The sequence below is a fragment of the Podarcis filfolensis genome (genome assembly GCF_964270895.1).
Source record: "Podarcis filfolensis genome assembly, chromosome: 2".
Taxonomy (NCBI): Eukaryota; Metazoa; Chordata; class Lepidosauria; order Squamata; family Lacertidae; genus Podarcis; species Podarcis filfolensis.
The window spans coordinates 1,645,733-1,670,621 of record NC_139605.1 but is presented as its reverse complement, the minus strand read 5'-3'; the positions used below and the strand labels follow the sequence as shown (position 1 = coordinate 1,670,621).

Here is a 24,889-nt window from a genome sequence, read left to right as displayed (position 1 = left end):
GGCCTACATCACGATGATCCCTAAACCCGATACGGACAAACTTAATATTAAAAACTATAGGCCCATATCATTATCAAATAACGATTACAAAATCTTCGCAGAGGTAATGGCAAGTAGACTCAAAAGATGTCTAGCAAATCTAATTCATAAGGATCAAGCAGGATTCCTTCCAAATAGGTTACTCAAAGACAATGTAAGGCATACCATAAATATCATTGAATATTTGGAGTGTAAGAATGAAGTACCTGTGGCGCTGATTTTTATCGATGCGGAGAAGGCATTTGACAATGTCTCATGGCCGTTCCTACTAAAAAGCATGGAGAAAGCAGGGCTAGAGGGTGAATTTATGGAAGGAATAAAAGCAATCTATACGAATCAATCTGCCAAATTGATTATAAACAACAATTTAACAAATTCATTTAAAATTGAAAAAGGAACAAGACAAGGTTGCCCTCTATCCCCGCTTTTATTCATTATGGTATTAGAGGTAATTACGAACAAAATAAGAGCAACACCAGAGATTCGAGGGATCAAAGTAGGAACGAAAGAACACTAACTAAAAGCGTATGCAGACGATTTGATGTTATCCCTAGAAGAGCCGCAAAAAAGCGTCAGTAAGGCCCTGGAATTATTAGAAGAATATGGCAAACTATCCGGTATTGAATAAATCAAAGACAAAAATGCTGACTAAAAATCTGGGAAAAGATGAAGGAGAAAAATTAGAGATACAGAATGGAATCAAGGTGGCTAAAAAAATAAAATATCTAGGAATTTGGCTAACTACAAAAAATATAAACTTAATTCAGGATAATTACTTGACAACATGGAAGGAAATTAAAAAAGATCTAGATACGTGGAACAGAGTGAAACTTTCGTGGTCGGGAAGGATGGCAGCAATAAAAATGAACATACTCCCAAGAATGTTATTCTTGTTCCAAAACAGCCCTGTGATTAGAGGTTCCACAATGTTTAAGGATTGGCAGAAAACTCTTTCGAAATTTATATGGCAAGGGAAAAGACCGAGAATTAGATTCAAATTACTCACAGATCGAAAAGAAAGAGGGGGATTCTCGGTGCCAAATTTGAAATTATACTTCGAGGCCTCCTGCCTTTGTTGGATCAAAGATTGGATTAATTTGGAAAACATCGACCTGTTAGACCTAGAAGGTTTCAACAATAGGTTCGGTTGGCACGCCTACTTGTGGCTAAATAAAGAAAAGGTACATAAAGGGTTTTCAAGTCATATTATTAGAGGACCACTATATGAAGTTTGGGAGAAAAATAAAAAACTTTTAGAATGGAAGACGCCCTGGTGGTTATCACCAATTGACATTTTAACAACCAAAAAAGCAAATATGGAAGGAGAAAGATTGACCTACGAAGACCTACTGATCAGATCAGAAAGTGGCTGGAAATTGAGAACATATGAAGAGCTGAAAGACAAATTAACAGGCTGGCTGCAGTATCATCAAATAAACGCAATATGGATGGAAGACAAAAAAGTAGGGATAAGTGAGAAAAAATCTAAATTTCAGATAGAAATAATTGAAGGCAAAACCAAGTTATTATCCAAAATGTATGATATATTATTGGAATGGGACACTAAAGATGAAGAAATAAAGGAGGTTATGACAAAATGGGCAATGGATTTGGGATACAATATAGAATATGAAAAGTGGTCGAAATTATGGAGTTATGGAATGAAATTCACGGCATGCGTCACGCTTAGAGAAAATTTAGAAAAAAAGATGTATAGGTGGTACATCACACCAGCAAAATTAGGAAAAATATACAAAACAGGAAATAAGGCCTGCTGGAAGTGTAAAATCAAAGAAGGCAATTTCTACCATATGTGGTGGACTTGCGAGGAAATGAAGAAATTTTGGGACCTGATTTATAACAAGTTAAAAAAAATATTTAAATACACTTTCCCTAAAAGACCAGAGGCCTTCCTATTAGGAATAATTGGGGATGAAATTAAAAAAGCAGATAAAACACTATTCCAATATTCGACAGTAGTGGCTAGAATATTAATTGCACAAAATTGGAAAAGTTCAAATACCCCAACGGTCAGAGATTAGCAAACAAAATTATTTGAATATGTTGAATTAGCAAAAATGACGCAAAAAATTAGAAACCAAAGAAATACAAAGTTTATTAGCGATTGGAATAAATTTATGGTATATATTGAAGGAAACTATAGAAACTTAAAAACTACAGCAGGTCTGATATAAATCTTATGATGCGCAAACCATTAACAACTCTTAGCTGCAGAAAAAAGAAAGAATTTTTATCAAGAAGCCCAAAATCGGGAGGGAAGGAGGTCAATATGTGTGTAGAGGAAAGATCTAAATATCTAAAGATATAAAGATTCAAGGAGTAAGACAAGGAACTGTAACGGAAATTGATGCTATTTTTGTGTTATGTATCGATATTTTTTCTTTTTTCCCCCTTTCTTTTTTCTGTAACTGTTGTTTTGTTTTTTCTTTTGGTTATTTAAGTGAAATTCAATAAAAAGAAATAAAAAAAAACAAAAGCTTTTGCATATTCAATGAAGCAGAATTAGATGTCTTTCTGGAACTCTCTAGCTTTCTCCATAATCCAGCGCATGTTTGCAATTTGGTTTCTGGTTCCTCTGCCTCTTCTAAATCCAGCTTGCACTTCTGGGAGTTCTCGGTCCACATACTGCTTAAGCCTGCATTGTAGAATTTTAAGCATAACCTTGCTCGCATGTGAAATGAGTGCAATTGTGCGGTAGTTGGAGCATTCTTTGGGATTGGGATGTAGAGTGTTCTCCAGTCCTCTGGCCACTGCTGAGTTTTCCAAACTTGCTGGCATATTGAGTGTAGCACCTTAACAGCATCATCTTTTAAAATTTTAAATAGTTCAGCTGGAATACCATCACTTCCATTGGCCTTGTTATTTGCAGTGCTTTCTAAGGCCCATTTGACTTCACTCTACAGGATGTCTGGCTCAGGGTCTCCAGGATGTCTGGCTCAAGTGGTGGAATTAGGCATAGCTAAAAATTACTTATCCATGCAAATTGAGAAGGGCAAAAATGGATCTTTCTGGGTTCATCAAACTGCAAAAATTGATGATCTTGTTGAAATGCTATGTTTAGAAAATGCAAATGGGAAGGAAACACCTATGGTGTGTGGTTTCACCTTTACAGGTGAAGATAAGTCATTTCCTAACAAAACTTTGTATTGTTCAGCTATAGGCAAGCTAAATTTCATTCAAAGAATCTCAAGACCAGATATAACTTATGCTTTTCACTTTCTGGCAAAATTTGTGGAAAAGCCCACAACGGAATGTTTCTCTGCTCTTAAGAGAGTGGTAATGTACCTTAAACATACCAAACATTATAGGTTGCAGTTTACAAGTATTGACAAAGGTTTTGAAATTTTCTGCGATGCATCTCATGCAGTGGCACAAAATAAATGCAGGGGTGTGTCTGGTATGGTGTTTTGTTATAATGGTTGTCCATTTGAATGGAGGTCCCAGACACAAACCATTATTTGTCTCTCCACAACAGAGAATGAATTATGTGCATACGTTCAAGCCACTCGTGATATAGAATGGTATCTGCAAGTATTTGCCGACCTACAGATGCAAGTAACACTACCAGTAAAAGTTTACCTTGATTCCCAGAGTGGACTCGCTATCCTGTTTTCAGAGACCAATACACAGCACACTAGAGTCTTAAGGTTACGTTTACAGTTTGTAAAGAAACTAATTGCTGATGAAATGATTGTATTTCAGTATGTTCCAGGTGACAATCAAATTGCAGACATTTTTACTAAAGCTCTTCCAAAGGTTACACATGAAATACATGTACAAAATATGCTTTATGTTTTTGTTCCACAATAATGAACCGCAGGAGAAATGTTGAATGGTCACTTTAAAATGTGAAGGTTCATTACTGTTTCACAAGTTGTGTATGTCTTTAAGGGCCAGGGCCAGGGCAAATAACGAGACCCAGTCTTACAGCTGTGAAACATAGCAGGTGCTGCTGAGGTGTGTTAATCAAGCTGTGTCAGCATTTGGGCATAGTATATAATGAGCAGCAACTAGCTCCCTCATTACCCTGGGGGATGGGTTGGTGGTTGGGTCTGGTTTGTTGTTGATGTATTTAGTGTATAAGGAGTTTTTGTTTTTGTTATTAAAACCTTGTTTAAGTTATTTTTGAGTCCCTTTTTAATGCATGGTCTCCCCAGCAAGCTCTCTGCAGCGCTACTAAACAGCAAATAGCAAAGAGTTTTCACTTCAACTGAAGCTCCTTCCACACTCTATACATTCAAATGGTTTTTCCCATGTGTGTTCGTTGATGTCGTTTACAGTGTCCACTTTGACTGAAGCTCTTTCCACACTCTATACATTCAAATGGTTGTTCCCCTGTGTGAGTTCGTTGATGTTCTCTTAAGTGTTCCCTTTGACTGAAGGTTTTCCCACACTGCATACAATTAAATGGTTTCTCCCCTGTGTGAGTTCGCTGATGTTTTCTAAGGGTTTCACTTAGACTGAAGCTCTTTCCACACTCTATACATTTAAATGGTTTCTCCCCTGTATGAGTTCGTTGATGTTGTCTATATTGTCCACTTTGACTGAAGCTCTTTCCACACTCTATACATTTGAATTGTTTTTCCCCTGTGTGAGTTCGTTGATGTTGTCTATAGTGTCCACTTCGACTGAAGCTCTTTCCACACTCTATACATTTGAATGGTTTTTCCCCTGTGTGAGTTCGCTGATGTTCTCTATAGTGTCCACTTTTATTGAAACTTTTCCCACACTCTATACATTTAAATGGTTTCTCCCCTGCGTGAGTTCGATGATGTTGTTGAAGTTTCTCACTTTGACTGAAGCTCTTTCCACACTCTATACACTTAAATGCTTTCTCCACTGTGTGAGTTCGTTGATGTAGTCTATAGTGTCCACTTTGACTGAAGCTCTTTCCACACTCTATACATTTAAATGGTTTTTCCCCTGTGTGAATTCGTTGATGTAGTCTAAGTTTCTCACTATGAGCGAAGCTCTTTCCACACTCTATACATTCAAATGGTTTCTCCCCTGTGTGAGTTAGATGATGTCGTCCAAGTTTCCCACTATTAGAGAAGCTCTTTCCACACTCTATACATTTAAATGGTTTCTCCCCTGTGTGAGTTCGATGATGTAGTCGAAGTTTCCCACTATCACTGAAGCTCTTTCCACACTCCATGCATCTGAATGGTTTCTCCCCTGTGTGAGTTCGCTGATGTATTCTAAGCGTTCCACTTCGACTGAAGCTCTTTCCACACTCTATACATTCAAATGGTTTTTCCCCTGTGTGAGTTCGTTGATGTAGTCTTAAGTGTCCGCTTTGACTGAAGGTTTTCCCACACTGCATACATTTAAATGGTTTCTCCCCTGTGTGAGTTCGATGATGTATTCTAAGGGTTTCACTTCGATTGAAGCTCTTTCCACACTCTATACATTTTAATGGTTTTTCCCCTGTGTGAGCTCGATGATGTAGTCGAAGTTTCCCACTATGAGCGAAGCTCTTTCCACACTCTATACATTTAAATGGTTTCTCCCCTGTGTGAGTTCGATGATGTATTCTAAGGTTTAGACTTCGACTGAAGCTCTTTCCACACTCTATACATTCAAATGGTTTCTTCGTTATTCCTTTTGAATTTACAGATGGCCCCCCAGAACTCTTGCCTGTCTTCTCCATCGTCTGCTTCAGAGTGCAGGGAGACAAAATCCTGTTGGGGTTTCAAGGGAGAGAACAGAGGAATATGACACACATCAAGTTCAATTGGCACTCATCCCAATTAGTATTTATAATTATGATGTGCCACCTGACCTCGTGCCCGTTTTCTGACACAGGACTATCCTAGTGTATATTCTCTGCCCAGGCCTCTCTCACTGTCCTTTCTCCATTTGCGTCACTCCTGGACGTACCTCCTCCATTTCAATGCGGAATCTGTGTCACACTGAAGAAGCTTCATATTAAACATTAATATATAACTGTACTTAATGGAAACTTCAGCCTTGGATATTTAGCACTGATTCATTCATGGGATGAAGCTGTTAGTTTTATTGCTGGATACACAAATTTATTCCTGAGACATCAAATACATTAATAGTATTATGTCATGGGGTGTTGGGGCTGAGGTAGTACCTCTCGTGGGGGACATATAGGGCTCCTTCTGGGGTGATTGATCCACCATTAATCCCCAACCTGTACTCAGCTCTCACCTGTGGGTCCTAGAAGCTGGCAGCATGCAACAGCACGCACAACCCAGGAAAAACTTCGACAGGCCAACTAAACCAGTTGAGGATAATTGATGGGTCTCAATCCCTTGGTGAGACGGGGACTTTCACTGCATGTGATGACAGGCTCTGGCACATTGAGCAGACGAGACCAATAGTGACTCCAACAGCCAAGCAGGTGATTTATGCAAGTGGCGTAGAGGGAAGTGAGCGGCTCATCAACCTGGGAAGGGAGGCCAAGCAGTAGAAGGAAAACTCTGATCCTAAACCTCCAGCTGTGCTGTTTCATGCTTCAGATGAAATTAGCAAACATCCAAAGGAATAAGAAAAGAATTTAAAACGCTTACAGTATATATTTATCCTGGGAAAATTGCAATACAAGTAAATAAAATTCGGATGCTGAGGGATGTAAAAAGGGAGTCCGTCCCTGCAGCGGTGAGAAAATGGTGCAGAGATTAAAGTCACAAGAACGAAGAAGGAAGTGAAAGCTCATGCTGAGTGAGTAGAAAACAAAACAACGTACTGAGGCAAAGGACATTTTGAAACAAGTTATTAGAGAAGAGTTAAAAAGAAGGACTTTGTAAACTTTTCTTGGGATTATTTTTGAGGTGGAGGAAAAGTAACACTCCAGGTCTGAAAAGGCTTCAAGCAGAAAGGGAGGAAAAGGGAGGGAGAACCCATAAAGTCTTCAGAGACTGCAGTAAATCCTTTTACAACATCGTTTATCTTTGACTAAAACCATCTGCTTGTGGAGGTTTCAAGGTTGCATTTGTGGTTTTTCTGCTACGTCCTTGCCGGTAAAAGACTGGAGAAAGAGAAAGAGTTTATTACTTATCCCTTCTTTGATATATTAGACCAGCAAAGGGGAGAAAGAGATTGAATTTTAGGTGAAGAAGAAATAGACTTGGCAGTCTTATTTTATGTGGACCTTTAAGTTCTTAATTATTAGAAATGTTGCCACACCCATAAGCACTTTAAAGACTGTGTTGCTATCATTCACTGCAATTTTCCCCAGGAAAAAACAACCCCACTCCCCTCCTGAAACTTGGCTGTTTGATACAGTCCCCTTCCTGCACTTTTTTGTGGATTAAGCCAGCAAGAGGCTAGAAAAAAACTGAGTTTGGAGTAAAGGGAGGGTCTGTTCCCTAGTATCTGATAATTCTACATCTCCTTGTGGATTAAGCCAGCAAGTGGCTAGAAATAAAGACTGAACTGGGATACAATAATAAAAAGTGCTTCCTGTATTTACACTCTGGTGGATTAGGCCAACAAGTGGTTGAAGACCAGCGGAAACTTCATCGAAGGACTGGCTTGTCAAGTTGCAGAAGAGCAGAAGAAGAGGACCTCTGATGGACTTAGAGTTGGACTAATATTTAAAGTAGTTATGTACTACTGACACTGGTGTAACCTGAATTAGGAACAAAAAGAGATAAAAAGTGAAAGTCATTGTGGGGGGTGGAGGAAAACCGAGGGTGACACCTAGAGGCATAGAGTGAAATTGCAAGCAAGGATTATATTTTATACTGCTTATCTTTACTCTGTTGGCTCTTTTGGACCACATCACAGGTTGAATCATCTACCCTACCGGTGGACAGAATATTTTACTGCAGTAATTAATCTAAAATGGCAGGGGGAAATGGGGGGAAAATGGGGGGGGGGGAACCAGGAGAAAGGAAAATTTCCAGACAGGAACAGATCAAGGATTTGGATATTTTGTGGTTAAAAATAAAGGAATAATTTAAACAAAATGAACAACATATGGAGAAAAAATTAGGAGAAGTGCAGGAAACGTTGGATAAGAAAATGGAGTGGTAGGAGAACTTTCAAATAAAATTAAAGATTTGACAGTTAGATCCAAGACGATTGAGGAATCAACGAAAAGGATTCAAAAAGTCAAAGAAAATAAGAGAGAGATGGAGAAAATCAAGGATGAAGTAGTAGATTTAAATAAAACACAGGAGCAGGTCTGGGACAGTTTAGCTCTATTGGAGATGCGTCAGAAACAACTTAATTTGAAATTTAGAGGCATAGGTGAGAAAATGAATGAAAATATAAAGATAAAAATGATCAAGGAATTGGCAAGATGGATGGATATGAAAGAAGAAGAAATTGAATACACAGTTGAGAACGTATTTAGATCTTTAAAGGCTAAATAAAAAAAAAACTACCAGGCGACTGTCTAATGATTTTTAATTCATTAGATATGAGAAACGCAATCTTGAGAATGAGTTACCAAAATAAATTGGTAATCGATGGTAGGCCAATTATCATCTTTAAAGAAATTCCCACTAGATTTTTAGGAAAGAGGGACGGATACTGTGATGGGATGGTGAGCTGCTTGTGCGTAAAATCCTGATCCCTCAGAGTTTGGCTAAGTTCCCAAACCTCTGTCTGTGATGGAGCTCCTTAAGCATGGCTCCATCAATCGCTCGTTGAATCGGACAGTGGGCATTTACGGAACTTCTTCCAGCATAAAAGCTCCTTAACGGAAACGCGTCTTCTGGACTCTCGGCGTGACAGTTTCCGCCGAGGAGTGGGTGTCCCTACGGGAGGTCCTGAAGCCTCTCCACTGTTCTCGCTTGAAGTATCTCTGAGCCCTCCCTCCGACTCACTTTCCCTTGTAACTCCACTTCTCCCCCTGCTGGTCCCCTCCTCCGCTGAGTGGTCTCTCTCACCCTCCATGAGCCCTTTCACCTCCTTCGTCTCAGATGACAGTTCCCTGACATCCACCTCCCCTCTAGGGCCCCCTTCACCCCCTTCCCTCCCCTCCTCTGCGGGAGGCGAGGGAGCAAAACCCCTGAAGGAACCTCCCTCATCTTCCGAAGTTTTGAACACTTCCCTCCACCTTTTGCTGTTCCCGGTTTCCAAGTACTCCTCCTCCTCGGAGTCTGTACCCCCTTCCAACTCCGATTCCCTGAATCCCTCCAGTTCCTCCTCATCGTCGGTGGTGCCAAAGTACTCCCTCCGGAACCTCGCTACTGGCTGAGGTTTCCTGGGGAACCTTTGGTGGAACGTTTCGATCAAGACCTCGTCATGGACCTCCTCTGCCTTCACCCAGGTGTTTTCCGACTCCGGTTCCCCTTCCCACGCGACCAAATACTCCACCTGATTACCCTTCCACCTGGAGTCGATGATTTCCGCCACATAGTTGCGGCTTTCCCTTTCTTCTATGGCTGGCCCCCGTGTGGACACCCCTTCACCTTCCCCCCTGTATGGTGACAGTAATGACCTGTGGAATACTGGGTGCAGTTTCATGTGGTTCGGTAACCGGAGTCTGAAAGCCACTGGGTTGACCTGTTGGATGACCTCAAATGGCCCCAATCTTTTGGGTCTCAATTTCTTGCAACTCCCCTTGAACGGCAACCCTTGGGTTGATAGCCAGACCCGACTCCCCACCCTAATTGTTTCACCTTCCCTTCTGCTCTTGTCTGCCTGCCTCTTATATTCTTCTTTGGCCCTTTCTAAGTTGTGTTGGAGTTGACGATGGATCGCTTCCATTTCTTCTACAAAAAGTTCAGCGGCCGGAACACTCCATCTCTCTCCTCCTTCCCCTGGAAACGCCCTGGGGTGGCACCCATAATTAGCCAAAAAGGGGCTCATCCCTGTGGACACATTCTCTGCATTATTGTAAGCAAATTCCGCTAGTGCCAACTTTTCGACCCAATCGTTTTCTCTGTCATTGACATAACACCTCAGGTATTGTTGAAGGATACCGTTTGCCCTCTCCGCCTGCCCATTGGTCTCAGGGTGCCTGGCAGTCGAAAAGTTGACCTCTACGTGCAACAAGCTCATAAGCTTCCTCCAGAATCTGGACGTGAACTGTTTCCCTCTGTCGGAAACCAGCCTCAAGGGGGCGCCATGCAGCCTAAAAATATGTTCTACAAACAATTTTGCTGTCTCTTCCGCCGTGACTGCATGTGAGCAAGCTACAAAGTGACCCATCTTAGTTAACTGGTCTACCACGACTAGTATGGCGGTTTTCCCCTGGGATTTGGGCAGATCAGTCATAAAATCTATCGACACCGCCTCCCACGGTCGTTCTGGTGTGGGTAACGGTTCTAATAACCCCGCTGGTGCCCGCCTTTCTCCTTTGGCTCTCTGGCATTGGTCACACCTTCTCACATACTCCCGTACATCCTCCCTCACCTTGGGCCACCAAAACTCCCTGGTCACCAACCACATGGTCTTGTGTTGCCCAAAATGCCCCGCTGTGGGATTGTCGTGCAGCTGTTTGAGTACTCTCCCCCTCAATTCCCCTTCGGGTATATATAGCGCCCCTTTGTAATACAATGCCCCGTTTCTTTCTTCAAAACCTCCGGGGTCTTCTCCCTCTCTCCTTAAACCTCTGAGCTTATCCTGGGCGTACTCATCATTTACCGTTCCCTCTACCAGTTCTCTTTGCCCCACCCAGGCCGCACCACACACCCAGTGGTCCTCTGGGATAATATGTCTCTCTTCTGGCGCTCCCTCCCCCTCCAAATATTCAGGTTTGCGAGAGAGAGCGTCCGCTCTGATGTTTTCTGGACCTGGCACATAGCAGATTTCAAAATGGAATTTGGAGAACTCCTGGGCCCATCTCACTTGTCGTTGGTTGAGCACTCGTGCCGTTCTCCAATACTCCAAATTCTTGTGGTCCGTACACACTTGCACCTTATGCTGTGCGCCAATTAGTAAGTGTCTCCATCTCCGGAACGCTTCATGAATGGCGAGTAGTTCTCGGTCATATACCGTGTAATTCCTCTCGGATTTGTTCAGCTTACGCGAAAAGAAGGCACACGGTCTCCATTCCGACTTATTGCTCCCTGGCTGAAGCAGCACCGCCCCCACCGCCCGGTCTGAGGCATCAGTTTCCACTCTCATGGGTTTTTGTAAATCCACATGCAGGAGCTGTTCTTCCGAAGCGAATGCCTTTTTCAATTCCTCAAAAGCGTGCTCCGCCTCCGCCGTCCAAACGAATTTCTTCTTGCTGCTTAGACAGTCCGTGATGGGAGCCGTTAAGTGGGCAAAGTTCTTGATGAATTTACGGTAAAAGTTCCCAAACCCTAAGAACCTTTGCACATCTTTTTTCGTTTTCGGTGTCTTCCATTCCAGCACCGCCTGTACCTTGCCTGGATCCATGGCTAATCCCTTGTCTGATAAGCGGTACCCCAGGAAATCCACCTCCTTGGCGTGGAACTGACACTTCTCCAATTTCACCCACAACTGGTTTGCTTGCAGCTGACTCAGCACTTCCCTGACATCCTTTACATGCTGCTCCTCATTCTCTGAATATATCAGCACGTCATCGAGGAAGGCCACGCAATTCTTGTAGAGCAAAGGTCCCAGTACATGGTTCATGAGCGATTGAAAACAGGCGGAGCCTGCTTGTAATCCAAAGGGCATAACGAGATATTCGAAAGCCCCTAGGGGGGTGAACATCGTTGTCTTCCATTCATCCCCCTTCTTTATTCGTATCAGGTTGTACGCTCCTCTCAGGTCCAGTTTCGTGAATATCTTTCCCTTCCTCACCCTGGTCAAAATGTCATCAATCCTGGGCATGGGGAAAGTCACTGGTTCTGACACGGCATTTAGCCGCCGGTAGTCCACGATCAATCTCGGTTTATCCGTGTTTTTTTTGTCCACAAAAAACACTGGGCTGCCCCCCACCGCTCTGGACTCTGATGAAACCTCTCTTCAGGTTTTTGTCAATAAACTCCCTCAACTCCTGCATTTCCCTGTCTGACATGGCGTACAGCTTGCCCACGGGGAGCTGGGCCCCAGGGACCAGGTTAATTTGGCAGTCAAAGTCTCTATGCGGTGGTAGTTTATCTGCTTCCCTTTCGCTGAAGACCTTGCTCAGGTCAGCGTATTGTTTGGGCACCTTCCCTTTGTCCGCCACTTCCATCCCTGCTAGGGAGGCTTTTGCCCCTTCTGGCACCTTTCCCTCTTTGCAGTGTTCCAGGCAATGTGCTGACCCAAAGGAGACCACTCTCTGATGCCAGCCCACTAGCGGGTCATGCAACGCTAGCCAGCTCATTCCCAAAATGACTGGCGCCCCTCCCAGGGTGGCTACATTGAACGCTATCCTTTCAGTGTGCCTTGCCACCCTCATAACCATTGGGACGGTCTGTAGGCTAACTTCTCCCCCCAACAGCTCCCTCCCATCGATCGTGGTGACCTGCAGGGGGTTGCTTAAAGGGAGTGTCTGTATCTGGTGTTCAGCTGCAAACTCCTTGCTCATAAAATTACAGGAGCTGCCTGAGTCCAACAGCGCCTTGGTCTTTAGTGGGTATCCGTTTGCCAGCTCTAGCAGCACCTCTATTACTAGAGCTGGTCTTGGAGGTTCCGGAGTGGGCACTTTTACTGCTCCTTGGCCTGTCTGCAGTGCCCTGACAGAGGCAGACAGGCATTGGCTTTTACTGGCTCCTGGACTTCCTCCTCCTTCCCCCCAACAGCTCCCGCCATCCCTTGCCATTCCTTTCTTTGCGGGCAGACTCTGGCAAAGTGACCTGGCTGCTGGCAGAGGTAACATTTCTTGGCGCTCTTTCCCTCCTTCTTCCTCCCTTCACTGGGATTTGAAACTGCGCGCGCGCTGTTCCAACTTCCATCGGCTCTCCGGGCGGGAAACTGGGTTCTGGAATCTCTGGAATGCGGAAATCCCTCCAACGCTCTCCTTTCCCCTCCCACTTCTCCAAGGCTCTTGCCTCCTGGCGCGCTCCAATGGTCAGCGCTGATTTGGTCAGCTGGTCCATAGACTCCGCCCTGGGCGCCCGGGAAAGTTCGTCTTTCACCGCCGAAGAAAGCCCCTCTTCAAAGAGCATTTGAATGGGTTCCGCCGATAGGTCCCACCCCAATTTATGTATCAACATTGTAAACTCAGTCCAGTACTCACGAACCGATCGGCTCCCCTGTTTGCAAGCCATCAATTGTCTGCGCACCAGTCCCTGTTCAATCTCGCTGGAAAACATCAAATCCATGGCGCGAAAAAACTTCCTCGCGTCCTTCAGCATGTCACTATTCCCTGCCATCAGGGGCCGGACCCAGTCTCTCGCCCCCCCTTCGAGATGGCCAATCACAAACGCCACTCGCGATGCCTCATCGGGAAAGTCGTTAAACTGCAGTTCGAGAACATACTGCATCTCTGTCCTAAAGGCTTGGTAGTTCCTGGGGTCCCCCCCAAACTTCTGCACCATTCCTGGCATCTTTCTTGCTAGTGTAGCGCCTTTTGCCTTTTCTGCATCCTGCGCCCTCCTTTCTTCTAGCCTCGCCGTTTGCATTGCTAGCTGGAGTTCCAAAACTCTGTACCTTTCTTCCAGAGTTGGACCTTCTCCAGCTCCTGCTGCTCCTCCGGCTCCGGCTGGGTTGCTCATGATGCCTCTCTGCACAAGCTGCTTTCAGGGACTGTCCGATTGCTGTGATGGGATGGTGAGCTGCTTGTGCGTAAAATCCTGATCCCTCAGAGTTTGGCTAAGTTCCCAAACCTCTGTCTGTGATGGAGCTCCTTAAGCATGGCTCCATCAATCGCTCGTTGAATCGGACAGTGGGCGTTTACGGAACTTCTTCCAGCATAAAAGCTCCTTAACGGAAACGCGTCTTCTGGACTCTCGGCGTGACAGTTTCCGCCGAGGAGTGGGTGTCCCTACGGGAGGTCCTGAAACCTCTCCACTGTTCTCGCTTGAAGTATCTCTGAGCCCTCCCTCCGACTCACTTTCCCTTGTAACTCCACTTCTCCCCCTGCTGGTCCCCTCCTCCTCTGAGTGGTCTCTCTCACCCTCCATGAGCCCTTTCACCTCCTTCGTCTCAGATGACAGTTCCCTGACAGATACAAACCATTAGTGAGTTTGTTGAAGAGAAATGGAATACAACATAGGTGGGAATTCCCCGAGGGGATTTCTTTTTATTATAAAGATAAAAGATTTAGGCTAACTGATATTCAAGAGGTAAAGAAATTCTCAAGGAGATATGAGAGAGAGTTGGGAAAGTTGGAAGGAGATAGAGCTGTTCACAGACCTGGGGGAAAGGAGACTGACTCAGAGGAAGAAAGAAGGAAGAAGAAAAAAGAAAGAAAGAAAGAGGAAGAGGAGGAAAAAGAGGAAGGAGAAGAGGAGGAAGTAGAGGACAAAGAGGAAGAGGAAGAGGAGGAGGAAGTGAACCTTGGGGACAAAACCACCCGAATTTGAATTTAATTCATAGCTGAGAACTAAATACGTAAAAATGACTTTGAAACTGTTAACGTGGAATGTGAATGGATTAAATGAGAAATCTAAGAGAAATAAAGTTGAAAACGTTTTGAAGAAAAAATATCTTGATGTAATTTGTTTACAAGAAACCCATGTAGCTAAAAAACATAAACATATTCTGAAAAACAAAAGGTTGGGTACGAAATTTATTAATTCAAATGTTAACACGAAAAGAGGGTGGTGTTATATATTAAAGAGAAATGGGAGCCTAAATTTATTTTTAAGGATGAAGAAGGGAGAATAATTGTAGTCCAAATTAATTACCAGGGGGAGAAAATCAGTGTGGTTGGGATTTATGCGCCAAATACAAATAAGGGGGAATTTTACAGGAAGCTGGAAGAAAGACTGATAGAAACCGTTGATCAAAAGATAATACTAATGGGAGATTGCAATGGTGTGGTGATGCCAGAAGTAGATAGATCAAGAAAAAAGAAAAAGTTTAAGCAAGGCAAGCTACCAAGGACTTTTTTTGATCTTGTTGTTAATCTTGACCTAATAGACATTTGGAGACTTAAGCACCAAACCACAAAACAATTTACTTTCTTCTTTGAGCCACATCAAAGCTGGGGGAAAACAGATTATATCTGGATTTCAAGGGATATAGCTCCAAGAATAGCGAAAAGTGAGATACTACCATGAACATTATCAGATCACAACCCTATGATTTTAGAACTAAGAAGTAAAGAACAACATTCATTCAGATGGAGGATGAACGAAAATCTTTCTGAGAATCAAGAAGTGATTGAAAAAGCAAAAGGGACTTTAAAAGAATATTTTAAATGGAATTTATATAAACAAACAAGTTTGGACATAGTTTGGGATGCGAGTAAAGCTGTCATGAGAGGCTTCTTGATACAGCAAAATAGTTATAGGAAAAAGTTGAGAGAAAATAAAAAAGAAATTTTGGCTCAGTTGGTAGTGTGTGAAAGGAAACTAACAATAAAACCTAAAGATGAACAGATAAAGCAAACAATTAAAATGCTACTGTGGAGTTTGGAACTGACAGGGTCAGAACTCCGTGGTGTCCTGTATCTGGGAGGAGGAGGAGGAGGAGCTTGTCGCAGAGCAGTGAGTCACAGCGTGTGCCTGCTTTCAGACTTGCTTTCACTTCTCACTGAGCAGCCGCTCGGCACAGAGGCTGCGTGTGTGCTTTTGGAGCACGGCTGAGAATGTCACCGAGTTCTGATGGAGTGTGACTGTTTTATGGCTTGTAAATAAACGCTTCTAGAGATAAGAACCGAACTGTCTCTGGACTTGATTTATCCCTCATCTCACACGGACACAGGACCGCTGCTACTCTGCTCTCCTGCCAGGTCAGCTTCTGACCAGAGCTGCGCAAAGGGAAGCGTGACTGGACGCAGGGGTTTTATTTACGCAAAGGTTATGGGAGTACGTGTTTCCTGACAAGTGTGAGGAGGGAGAAGGCTGCCAGCGTCGTGTTGCAGTGAGATGCCGGAGAGCGGAGCCAAGAGCCAGGAGGGACGGCTGCTTCGAGAGTCCAGCTTGCTGGCAAACTTGTGAGTACGCTGAAGCCCCGGGGGGAGGAAGATGGCTGCTGCTCAGGAACAGCAGGGCCATGAGAGCTACCCTGGTGAGAGACTGAATGGGGCCAACTGGGAGGCCTGGTCAAGAAGAGCAAGGGGGTGGTTTGTGGCCACAGGGCTCTGGAGTCCAGTCCAGAAGGAGCCGGCCCCACCCATGCATGCTGCTGCTCTGCTGAGTGAGAGAGAGCAGAGAGAGCTCTGCATCTTGAAAGCAAGTGTGGACGCTTTGCTGTTGCCCCACCTGGAGGGCGTTAAATCGGCTGAGGCCGCTTGGCAGGTGCTGAGGAGTCTGTGCAAAAGCTCAGCAGGAGCCAAGGGCCGGGAGGAAGCCGAGGGCCAAGGGAGCAAGCCTCAGGCCGGAGTGGGAGCCAGACCAGAGGGGGCTAGAGGATGCCCAGAGAGAGCACCAAGCCCAGAGGGGGCTGTTCCGGGAAGCTGTTTCTCTGCTTCGACATGTCTGTGTGATGGTGCTGGAGAGCAGCTGAGAGCTGTGAAAGAGGGCACAGGCTGCACCCCAAGAAGGAGTGGGGGGGCAGGCCAGGCAGGCCATTCCAAGAGCTCTGAGAAAGTGAAAGGCTTCGAAAGTTGTTTGTGCTTTGAGACGACGTCCAACAGCGCTGGGAAGCATCCGCTAGAGGCCCAGGCTGCCAAGGACACCGGCTGGCGTGGAATGTCAACAAAGCAGGTTCCCAAGGCCAGTTCCCAGGAGAGACGTGGGAAAGCGGCAGGCCAGGAGGAAAAGAAAAACAAGGCGTCTTATCACCTCACAGCTGCGACGGCGTCTCTGAGAAAAGGCAAAAGCCTCAGTCGGGGGGAGGCTGTGGCCATGGCAACCGATGGGAACGTGAGCAACGCCATGGCATCTTTGGAAGACAGCCAGAGACACTCTTTATCTCTTCTTGTCGACTCGGGAGCGTCTCACTGTCTCGTGAAATCTAGAGAGCTCCTACGGGACTGCAAGGCCCTTAAAGCTGGACGCTATGTTACCTTAGCAGATGGGTCTCAAAGACCACTGACTGAATCTGGGTTTCTATATTGTTCTTTTATAGATCATTGGGTGCAAGCTTTTGTGGTCCCAGAGCTTGCCCACTCTCTGCTAAGTGTGCCAGCTCTTATGGCTGCTGGGTTTGATGTTCTGTTCTCTAACAATGTGTGTTCCTTCTACAGGGATGGGAAGAAGATCTACAGTGTCCAGAGAAGAGGCACGCTCTTTCTGGTGGAGATGCCCATTGAAAATGGGGCTGGTGGGAAAATGGGGCTAGTGGAGAGTCCATTGACGACGCCCAAGGGCAGTGTGCTAATGTCCCACCACACAATGATTGTATCCACTTATGGCACAGGAGATTTGGGCACGTAGGGTGGTCATATGTGAAGAAGGCCACAGGCAACACCATTGGGTGCAGGTTCAAAGCATGTGACAAATACCTAGATTGTCAAGCCTGTAAGCAATCAAAGGTCACGACATGCTCATACCCCAGGTCTGAGAGGAGAACCAGTAAACCCTTTGAACTTGTGCATGCAGATTTGTCGGGCCCCATGCAGACACCTTCTCTAGCTGGATCTAAGTGGGTTTTGGTTCTGGTTGACGATTTTTCTAAACATTCATGGCTTTTTGCGCTGCAACAGAAGTCAGAAGCAGCTGCACTGATCAGGGATTGGATCACAGCGGTAGAGCTACGGTTCTCTACCAAGGTGATTTCCTTTCAATCTGATCGGGGGGGGAGTTCACAGGTTCTGCGCTGCAATCGTTCTTCAGGCAGAAGGGTATCAGTCATCGACTGACTGCCCCCTACAGTCCGCAACAGAATGGGGTTGCAGAGAGAAAATTTCGCACGCTACAGGAGTCAGCGAATGCTATGCTGGCAGACTCGGGTCTGCCACAGCGCTTTTGGGCTGAGAGTTATAAAACAGCTTGTTTCCTGCAGAACAGGGTGTTCAATTCCAGTGTAGGAGACACACCGTACTTTCTGCTGCATAGGAAACAGCCTAAAGTGGGTTTTCTGCGCACTTTTGGATCTACGGCTTGGGTTCTCATTCCAAAGGCCATGCGCAGAAAAGGTGAGCCAAGATCCAGGAAGATGATCTTTGTAGGCTATGAGCCGGGTTCAAAGGCGTGGCGTTTCGCATACCCTACTGGCAACCAGTCCAAGCTGCTTATTAGCGGCAGTGCTGAGTTTTGCGAGCAGAGTGGGTGGAAGCGTCTTCACGGGAATCCGGATATTCTGGTAGACTCAGATGAGGAAGAGGAGGAGGGCGAGGCTGAACCTGTTGCTGAGATGCACAGTCCACAGCCACAGAGTCCAGAGCCGGGATCTCCAAGGGAGAGGCTCCGTATCTCTCCGAAAGGGAGTCCCAGGACCCCTCCAAAGGTCTCTGTCAAGTCTGAGCTAGGGAGTGAATCATCCTCGCCAGCAGGACCAGCTGTTCGCCCTAAACGGCGCAGCAGGTCAGAGGGGGATGTTTCTGAGGGTGGTAGGGTTGATCCAGGTGATTCAGGCGCAGTTCCAGAATTCACGCTGAGGAGGTCAGCAAGATCAACCAAAGGGAAGCCACCTGAAAGGTATGAAGCCACGAGTGTCTGGGTTGGTGTGGCTAGATGTGAACCCGAATCCTTTGAGGATGTTCAGAAGTTGCCTCGGGAAGAAGCCAGCAAATGGCATGAGGCGATGCAGAAGGAGATGAACTCAATGGAGTCTCTTGGAGTGTTCTCACTCACACAGCTGCCGGCTAACCAGCAAGCTGTGGGCTGCAGATGGGTTTACCGACTTAAACCCACAGAAGCAGGAGAACCACAGTACAAAGCGAGATTAGTGGCCCGTGGATTCACACAGAGACGGGGAGTTCACTTCACAGAGGTCTATTCGCCGACCTCAAGGGCGGAGACTTTGAGAACGCTTTTGGCGATAGCAGCACAGAGAGGTTGGAAGGTGAACCATTTTGATGTAGATGTTGCCTACCTGAACTCAGATCTCCAGGAGGAGTTGTACATGCGTCCTCCTCCAGGGTTTGAAGTCAGTGAGCCAGGCGTCGTGTGGCGGTTGCACAAATCCATCTATGGATTACGCCAATCTGCCAGGAATTGGAATATGTGCCTACATGAAGCCTTAGAAGAGCTAGGTTTTAAGAGATCTCTTGCAGACAGTTGTCTTTACATTAGAGATTCAGGCTTGCAACAGCAAGTAGCCCAGGTGTTTGTTGATGACATCTTGTTGATGACAAGGACAGGTGAACAGGTGGAGAAGTTTGCTAAGGAGCTTGGAAAGCGGTTCAAGCTGAAGCAACTTGGAGATGTCAAGTCCTATCTAGGCGTAGAGATCACAAGAGCAAGTGATGGAAGCTTTTTGCTTCGCCAGAAAGGTAAGATTGAGCAGTTGCTTGAGAAGTTCAGGATGTCTGATTGTGCAGGTACCAGATCACCCATGGAGACTGGGTACGTGAAGGAGTGTCAGCAAGTAGAACGCGTGGTGTTCGAAAATACTGAACTCTTTCAGTCAGCTCTGGGTAGTCTGTTGTATCTGTCACAGTGGAGCAGACCAGACATAGCGTTTGCTGTCAATCTGCTCAGTAGAGAAGCTTCAAGTCCTAGTGTGCAGGCCTGGAATGGTGTTAAGCGGGTGCTACGTTACCTGCAAGATACCAAAGACTTTTGCCTCAAGATGTCAGCTGAGGGTGATGTCAAGCTGACCGCCTGGGTGGATTCGGATTGGGCTAACCTTGAGGACCGCAAATCAGTGTCAGGCCTAGTGGTGAAGTTTGGGGACTCAGTGATTGGGTGGAGGTCCCGGAAGCAAAGTCTCATAGCGCTTTCATCTACTGAAGCTGAGTTCAGTGCGCTATCAGAGGTTTGCAGAGAACTGGAGTTCTATGTGTGTTTGGTCGAGGAAATCTGTGGAGAGGATTGTCTGCCCGTTGTGGTGCATGAAGACAATCAACCATGCCTCAAATTGGCTGAGACAGGGCAATTCAAGGCGAGGACCAAACATTTGGACATACGGTTCCGGAATGTATGTCAGAGCGTTCATGAGGGGCTAGTTGCTCTGAAATACTGTCCCTCAACCAAGAACCTCGCTGATGGTTTCACAAAACCATTGACCTTCCAGAAGCACGAGGAGTTCTGTGAGGGTCTGTGTATGGGGAAAGCATTGTTGGCTATTGTCCCCAGATGCAGGACAAGAGGGGGTGTGGAGTTTGGAACTGACAGGGTCAGAACTCCGTGGTGTCCTGTATCTGGGAGGAGGAGGAGGAGGAGCTTGTCGCAGAGCAGTGAGTCACAGCGTGTGCCTGCTTTCAGACTTGCTTTCACTTCTCACTGAGCAGCCGCTCGGCACAGAGGCTGCGTGTGTGCTTTTGGAGCACGGCTGAGAATGTCACCGAGTTCCGATGGAGTGTGACTGTTTTATGGCTTGTAAATAAACGCTTCTAGAGATAAGAACCGAACTGTCTCTGGACTTGATTTATCCCTCATCTCACACGGACACAGGACCGCTGCTACTCTGCTCTCCTGCCAGGTCAGCTTCTGACCAGAGCTGCGCAAAGGGAAGCGTGACTGGACGCAGGGGTTTTATTTACGCAAAGCTACAAACTCAATTTTCAATATTGGTAAATCAAGAAGTCGAATGGAAAATAAAATTTATGAGACAGAAATTTTTTGAATCAGCTAATAATGCAGGGAAACTCCTCGCATGGCAACTAAGAAAAAAACAGAAGATCCGAGAGAAATAAAGAAGATCTTCCAGGAATTTTACAAAGAATTATATAAGAAAGAGAACGAAGAAGCAAGAAAAATAGGAAAGTATTTAAAAGATCGTAAAGGGAAACAAATAACAGCTGAAGAAAGAGAGCAATGAAATAAATCAACAACAACAGAAGAGATTCAAATTGCGAAAAGATGAAAGTAGGTAAAGCTCCAGGTCCGGATGGACTTTCTACTAAATATTATAAAACTCTGAATGAACAATTAATTCCAGTACTTTGTGAGGTTATGAATAATATCTAACAAGGAGGAAATATTCCGAACACATGGAAAGAGGCATACATAACCCTAATTCCCAAACAAGAGACTGATAGGTTAAACATCAAGAACTAGAGGCCGATATCATTCTTGAATAACGATTATAAGCTGTTCACAGAAATACTGGCAAGTAGATTGAAAAGAAGCTTGAAAGAGTTGATTCACAAAGATCAAGCGGGCTTTCTTCCTGACTGACAACTTAAAGACAATGTAATAGAATATTTGGAAATTAGAAATGAAGTACCAGCAGCGTTAATATTTATTAACGCAGAAAAAGCATTGGACAATGTGTCGTGGCAATTTTTATTGAAAAGTATGGAAGCAATGGGGGTGGAAGGTTCATTTATGAAGGGCATAGAAGCAATCTATTCTAATCAGACTACCAAATTAATTGTAAATAATACCCTGACAGAGTCTTTTGACATTATGAAAGGCACGAGACAGGGATGCCCTTTGTCTCTGTTGCTGTTCATAATGGTCTTAGAGGTATTAGCAGATAAGTTACGAAAATCACCAGAAATACGAGGAATAAAAATTGGAACAAAGGAATTTAAACTGAAGGCCTATGCCAATGATCTTGTATTATCTTTATTAACCACGAATAAGTGTTGGGAAAGCATTGGAGGAATTAGAGGAATTTGGTAAGCTATCAGGATTTAAACTAAGCAAAACAAAGACAAAAATGATGGTTAAGAACATGGATAGAAAAGAGACAGAACAGCTGGAACAAAAGTGCAGAATTAATGTGGTGAAAAAAGTAAAATATTTAGGGATTTGGCTAACGACAAAAAACATCAACTTATTTAGTGACAATTATACCCCAGTATGGAAAGGAATTAAAAGAGACTTGGATATTTGGAATAGATTAAAGTTATCCTGGAGCGGAAGAACGGCAGCGATTAAAATTAACATTCTACCGAAGATGCTGTTTCTCTTTCAAACGATTCCTGTTATTAAAGGGTCGTCTCAGTTTCGGGACTGGCAAGAAGTCTTATCAAGATTCATATGGCAAGGGAAGAGACCCAGGATAAAATTTCAACTATTGACTGACAGGAAGGAGAGAGGAGGATTTTCACTACCAAATTTGAAATTATATAATGAGGCGTCTTGCTTGTGCTGGATAAAAGAATGGATAATTTTGAAAAATACTGATTTGTTGGATCTTGAAGAGTATAATAATAGATACGGGTGGCACTCCTATCTATGGTATAATGTGAAAATACATAAAGGTTTTACAAACCATATTTTTAGGGGTGCCCTGTATGATGTATGGGACAAGAACAAAAACCTACTAGAAAGAACCACACCCTGGTGGTTATCCCCGATAGATGTGTTAACAATAAAAAAATTAAATATGGAGGGAAAGAGAGTAACTTATGAAGATATATTAGTGAAAACAGAGAATGGGTGGAAATTAAGACCATATGAGAATATAACAGATGGCTTTACGGGATGGCTACACTATCACCAGGTGAAATGGTTTGTTAAAAGAGGATTAAAAAATGGGATTCTGTGAGAAAAAGTCCAAATACCAGATAGAAATTTTGGAGGGCAAAACAAAACTCTTGTCTAAAATGTATCATTACTTGCTGGAATGGGACACTAAGGATGAGTTAACAAAAGAAGTCATGATAAAGTGGGCGTTCTTTACGATAAATGGGTAAGATTATGGAACGAAGGTATGAAGTTTACAGCGTGCTCCAGCTTAAGAGAAAATTTAGGAAAATGATGTACCGGTGGTATATCACCCCAGTTAAATTGGAAAAAATGTACAAATCGAGCAATAAAGCCTATTGGAAATGTAAACTAAAGGATGGGGATCTCTACCACATGTGGTGGGCATGTGATAAGATGAAAAAGTTTTGGGATCTAATATATAATGAACTGAAGAAACTTTTTAAGTATATATTCCCTAAAAAACCAGAGGCTTTCCTATTAGGGATAATAGGGGAGGATGTGAAAAAGGAGGATCGTAAACTATTTCAATATGCTACGGCTGCAGCTAGGATCCTCGTGGCTCAAAAGTGGAAATTACAGGAGACCCCAACAGTAATGGAGTGGCAGACTAATTTTTTTGAGTATACAGAATTAGCTAAAATGACTTATAAAATTCGAGACCAAAAAGGGACAAAGTTTGAAGAAGGGTGGGGTATATTTCTTGCATATATAAGAATTAACTGTAGAAGTCTAAATACTGTAGCAAGGTTAACATAAATCCTGTGATGTGTATAGAAGGTAAATAAGAATCTGCAAGAGAAGATATAAACTAAGAAAACCGAAGGAGGGAAGGAAGGAAGTCTGGTTGTGAACTTGCGCAGTGTAAATAAGACGACATAAAAAGATGACTGTAAAAGATTAAGTTGTATTTATGTTTGTGAAAAATCAATTAAAAGATCCTAAACCTCTGCTGCCTTGCGTGAATATCTTCAGGAAAAGAAGAGGCTAAGAAGTAAACGCTACACGAATCGGGAGTGGAGTCCTTAAGACGATTGTGTTGGAGTGTTGTGGGTATCAAGGAGTTAACACTATGCTAAGTGGAAATGCTGACTCAGTTTCATGTGGTGAGTCAGCATCCCAAGAGATGGGGCGCTGCATAATTGATCTATAGCCAGCTAGTATACAGAGGTATGCTTGACTTCTCCACACTGGATTCTCCCCTGTATGTAGGAAGGCTGATTTATGGTACTTTATGATGCTGCAGGACTGCAGCTGGAATAAAGCCCTCCTTGCAACACAGCTGGACTCCTGAGTGCTTTATATGGAGCTTCTATCGGTCCTAATACATTGCAACATGTTGGGTGGAGTCCTTGTACGCCTCCTTCCGGTAACTCCTGGGGCCAAAAATATTGCTCTGCTTCCCTTTGGACCATATCAAGAAGGCTGAGAAGGTAGGGCTGCCATAGGTCTGTTCCCCCCCGGGAATCGAGGAGGATTTTCACAAGATCGGCAAAAGGTCCACCCAGACGTATGGCAAGGCTGCCGTTTCTTGTGAGGAGAACCAGAACTTACAGGGTTCTATGGTGATGTGGGGCACCTCTGGCCCTCCAGATGTGGTTGGACTCAAAGCACCATCAGCCCAAGCAAGGATGGCCAATGTCCAGGGATGATGGAAGTTCTACTGGAACAACACATGGAGGGACACACTTTCTCCATCTTCCTCCTCCTCTGAAAAAGCTAAATATCTGTATTGTTTCCTCCTTCCTCCGTGATGTGTAACATCTTCTGATACATTCCAAGCAACTACACACATTCCCTAATCCTGCACCATTTACTTCCTGAGGCTGCTGCCTTGTGTCCACCTTCTCAGAACCACCCACCATTTCAGTAGCAGTCCTTCAGTTCCCAGCTATTAGTCCCCCTCCCCCCCTACGGAGGAATTATTCATCTGAATCCCAGGGGCTGGGAGTCCTGAGTGGGGAGACAGCTGTTGGCCCTGCTGGGGGGTTTCTCCTTGGCTGGTCCTTGTGAGAAGAGGATGCTGGACGAGGTGGGCCCTGATCCTAATCCAGCAGGGCTTTTCTCATGTTCCCACAAACAGAAACGAGACCTACAAAGATACAGTCTCCCAGGCAAGAGGAAGGACTTACCTCTGAAAGTCTCTGTATTTTTCTGTTTCAAGGAAGGAGTTGAGCTCAGACTTGCAGATCAGATTCTCTCCTGTGCGGAATAAGTAAAACGGAAGTGCTATTTACGTCACTGGAAAAGTATTCAAAAATATTCATGTGTTGAAGAAAGTCTAACAAAGTAGCTGATGTCCCATTAAGGGCTAATAAAAGGTTTATGGTCTCAGCATTTGTGGGCTGCAGGCTGAGGATGTGGACTGTGGACCAGGAAGATTCGCAATCTCCATTATCATGAGAGTC

The 24,889-nt window shown here is 44.5% G+C and overlaps 2 protein-coding genes across 4 annotated transcripts in view; both read right to left on the bottom strand.

The window, feature by feature from the left end:
- The window catches only part of LOC310757029 (uncharacterized protein), a 38,607-nt gene that overhangs the window by 11,710 nt on the left and 2,008 nt on the right, over nt 1-24,889 (bottom strand). The window contains exons 2-3 of one of the 3 annotated variants that reach the window (XM_083602120.1): nt 24,614-24,683; nt 6,221-7,057 (exon numbers count right to left, since the gene is read on the bottom strand). The gene's annotated coding sequence lies outside the window, so the exon portion shown is untranslated. Of the gene's footprint in view, nt 1-6,220; nt 7,058-23,428; nt 23,862-24,613; nt 24,684-24,889 lie in introns of those variants that run through there. The other 2 variants (XM_083602122.1, XM_083602121.1) reach the window with 2 other exon arrangements.
- Nucleotides 1,820-24,889, bottom strand: part of LOC310756932 (uncharacterized protein) — a 41,468-nt gene continuing 18,398 nt past the window's right edge. Inside the window, exon 2 of the mRNA XM_083601890.1 lies at nt 1,820-5,741. Coding sequence (XP_083458016.1) covers nt 4,298-5,710 — 1,413 coding nt within the window. The 5' untranslated portion in view covers nt 5,711-5,741 and the 3' untranslated portion in view covers nt 1,820-4,297. The remainder of the gene's footprint in view (nt 5,742-24,889) is intronic.